The following is a 3,171-nucleotide window of genomic DNA, read 5'->3' on the forward strand; positions in this document are numbered from 1 at the left end:
CATAAGCAGTAACCTTTTCAAAGAATGTTAAAAGATTTGTAAGGTATTCCCTTAGTAAATCCATATTGACTATCCAATAAAATTCTAAACTTTGTTAAATAACTTTGCAAAGCATTTTTTATCAGACTTTCCAAAATTTTTTCCACAATGATGTAAGACTAATGGGTTTATAATTAATGGGACAATTTTTTATCACCTCCCTTGAAAAGAGGAGTTACATTATTTAAATTCCAATCCTCTGGTACCTGCCCACTATTCAAGGACTGACAAAAATTAGTAGCAAGTGGCTCACATATCCAATCTTTAACCTCCTTCAAATCCCTTGGGGATATATTATCTATTCCAGGAGCCTTATCGTTCTTTAAACTTCCCAATTTTTTCTTAACCAACTTAATGCAGTCACCCAGTTCGATCTTGTTTCCATCAACTGTTCAAGATGTGGAATGTTGCTTAAACCTTGGTTGGTAAAAACCCACGAAAAAGTAAAATTTAATATTCCAGCCATTTCATAATAATCAGATACTTAGGCTTAGGTTGATTTACTCTAGATGACTATGTCAGTGTGTGTATTCTGAACCCATTTTAGCATAAAAGTACAACCTATATACTTTTGTTGCTCCTTTACCGGATGTGGCTTGTTTATAAAGGTAACCTTCCCTCTGACTTGTCCTCCGATTTTAAACTTTAATAATAAAAACAAAATTTCTTTAATTAACGAAGCCTCTAGATTAGAAAACAAATATTTGTTTTCAATTTTGTAGTTTATAATTTCATTCTATACTTTCAGCACATATCCTCTTAAAAACAATATTAGGTTATACTTTTATTGCTAAGCAACATGATATAAAAGCCATTGTTTAACGCATTGTTACCAAAACGCACTGGATTTTCTACATATTAGTACCACTTCTTTTCTATGTGTTTTTTCGCTAGATTGCTTCATTAAAAAGATGCGCATGGGCCTGGATAAGTAATACCCATGTGCACACCCTCAGGGTTTACTTAGTATGGGTGCAGAATTTCAGGTTTTTTGGTTCTTTCCTCTTGAAGCTATGGTGGTCACACACACACACACACACACACACACAAACACAGACTTGCGCATGCACGCACGCACGCACACATGTGACTTGTGCAAGAATATCGACAGTAGTGTTCTTTAATGGTTGTTCAAGTGACATGTTGCAACATACAATTAGGAGGGCCAGTTAGGTGAATAGCACTGGTCTTTCTGGGTAAATGCGAGGTTTCCTGCAAGCTAAGGAATGTTACATTTGGTCATTCTAGTCTGGAATAGAATCTTTAAAAAGGGGCCAATAAGAGTATCCAGTAAAAGTGATAGATCTTCGTATTCTAAAGCAGATACACATACTGTGATTGTGTTTAATAAATATTATGCATTTTTATATTTCATATTGTGTTCAGTCTTCTTTTTCCATTTTACATCAAATCGGTTAGTAATAGATTTAGTATTACTTTGTAACCAATATCCTGAAAAAATCCCCTGTTATCAAACGGACCTATCCAATACACCTCGAAAACTAATTCAATTTCACCTGGATATACGTTACAGTCAAGTGATTTGGCTTTCATATATAAATTTCTTAATCAAACTTAAGAGCTTTATTACATTTGTTAAAATAACTAAAATTATGTTACATGTTAGCCTATAGTTCTTGTTTACAGTTTTACATTAATAAGCCCTTATATGTTACGGTCGTCTGTGTATAACGTAAAATAATTTAAGGCACTTAAAGTATAGGTTTTAGGTATCCAATAACTGGATACATCACAGCTTACTTATAACAACAAAGCAATAACAAGAAACAATGTCCAAGATAAGAAATTAATAAATTTTAAAAGTACTGAATACAGTTTAAGTTCAGGACAACTTTTCACGATCATTTACAGTATGTTAATTAATTATCTTAATTAACTTTTTAAAAAAATAAATCTTTAATTATACAAAAGTCTTGTATTACTTACGTTATACCAGTGGTCACAGATCAATTGAACTTGGTTGAACAAGGTGTGGTTAGGACAAAGGTAACTGTATTTCCTCCCCTTCATGTTACACATATGGTACACTTGGCAACCAGCCTTGGGGTGGGGGTCAGCATAGTAGCCTGGGAGTTTTGTGAAGCACGTGAAATTTGTTGCGGGGATAGCATTTAGTTTGGGATATTCTCCGTGCTATGTGAACAACATGAAATACAAATGAAATGAACCTATACGGTTTTCTGAGAACTCCAAATATTAACAGCAGTAAAATCCTAACATAATAAAAAATCTCATACATAAATTACTGGTTCTCTGTGATCGTTACTTAAAGAATTAACCTACCTAAATCTGTGCGTAGTATAGAACCAAAACGAATAATTTTGATACTTCTCATTTTATAAAGCAACAAACTTCAAAATGGTACTTACATGTAGTAAAGGTTTTTACATTACTAACTTCTGAAATCAAATCAAAAACTAATTCTGTGGTTTTCAAGTCTTCGTATCCTAGCAAAGATAATGAAACCTGTTCCGGAGTACACAGTTTTCAGTTTAAAATACATTATCAACTCACGTAAAAATAAATTAATTGTGTATTTACAGTAAGGCTGAGGCGATAGGATATTAATATTTGTTGTCGTAAACTAGCCTATACGATCACTTTAAACTAGTAATTAATAACACACACACACATATATAAGAAAACACTGGAATACCAGACTTTATTCCTTTTCTTTTATTAATTTGTTCTACCGGTTTCGTGACTTCAAAGGTCACTCTTCAGGAAATAGTTTTACTGAGAATTAGTAAGTCTTAATAACTGTTTTCACGGTTTTAAATTGTGAAGAGTGACCTTTGAAATCACGAAACCGGTATAAGAATTTAATATCGGCACTGACTATCATTATTATAACGCCCTCACAGCTGAACATGTACGATGCGTGTTCAGTGGTATATCGTGGTTCGAACCTTAAACCTTTCGTAGCACAATCCAGGCCAAGAACAGATAGGACTTTGAACATGTTTAATTGATTATTATTAAAACTCACCTAGTGTACCCGTTAAGGAAGTAAAAATTGTATAAAGGACAAAGTTACATAATATTCACCTTCTTTATTATTAGTCCCTAATGACCTCATTATATGCTAATTGCATATCCTGCTTTGTGGAA

At 33.1% G+C, this 3,171-nt stretch overlaps 1 protein-coding gene across 1 annotated transcript in view; it reads right to left on the reverse strand.

Moving 5' to 3' along the window:
- The window catches only part of LOC111088749, a gene marked incomplete at its 5' end in the record, with an annotated part of 4,698 nt that extends 2,505 nt beyond the window's left edge, over positions 1–2,193 (reverse strand). Inside the window, one exon of the mRNA XM_022399639.1 lies at positions 1,987–2,193. Coding sequence (XP_022255347.1) covers positions 1,987–2,193 — 207 coding nt within the window. The remainder of the gene's footprint in view (positions 1–1,986) is intronic.
- Positions 2,194–3,171: the final 978 nt, after the last annotated feature.

The sequence above is a fragment of the Limulus polyphemus genome, unplaced genomic scaffold, assembly GCF_000517525.1.
Source record: "Limulus polyphemus unplaced genomic scaffold, Limulus_polyphemus-2.1.2 Scaffold4350, whole genome shotgun sequence".
NCBI classification, from domain to species: Eukaryota; Metazoa; Arthropoda; class Merostomata; order Xiphosura; family Limulidae; genus Limulus; species Limulus polyphemus.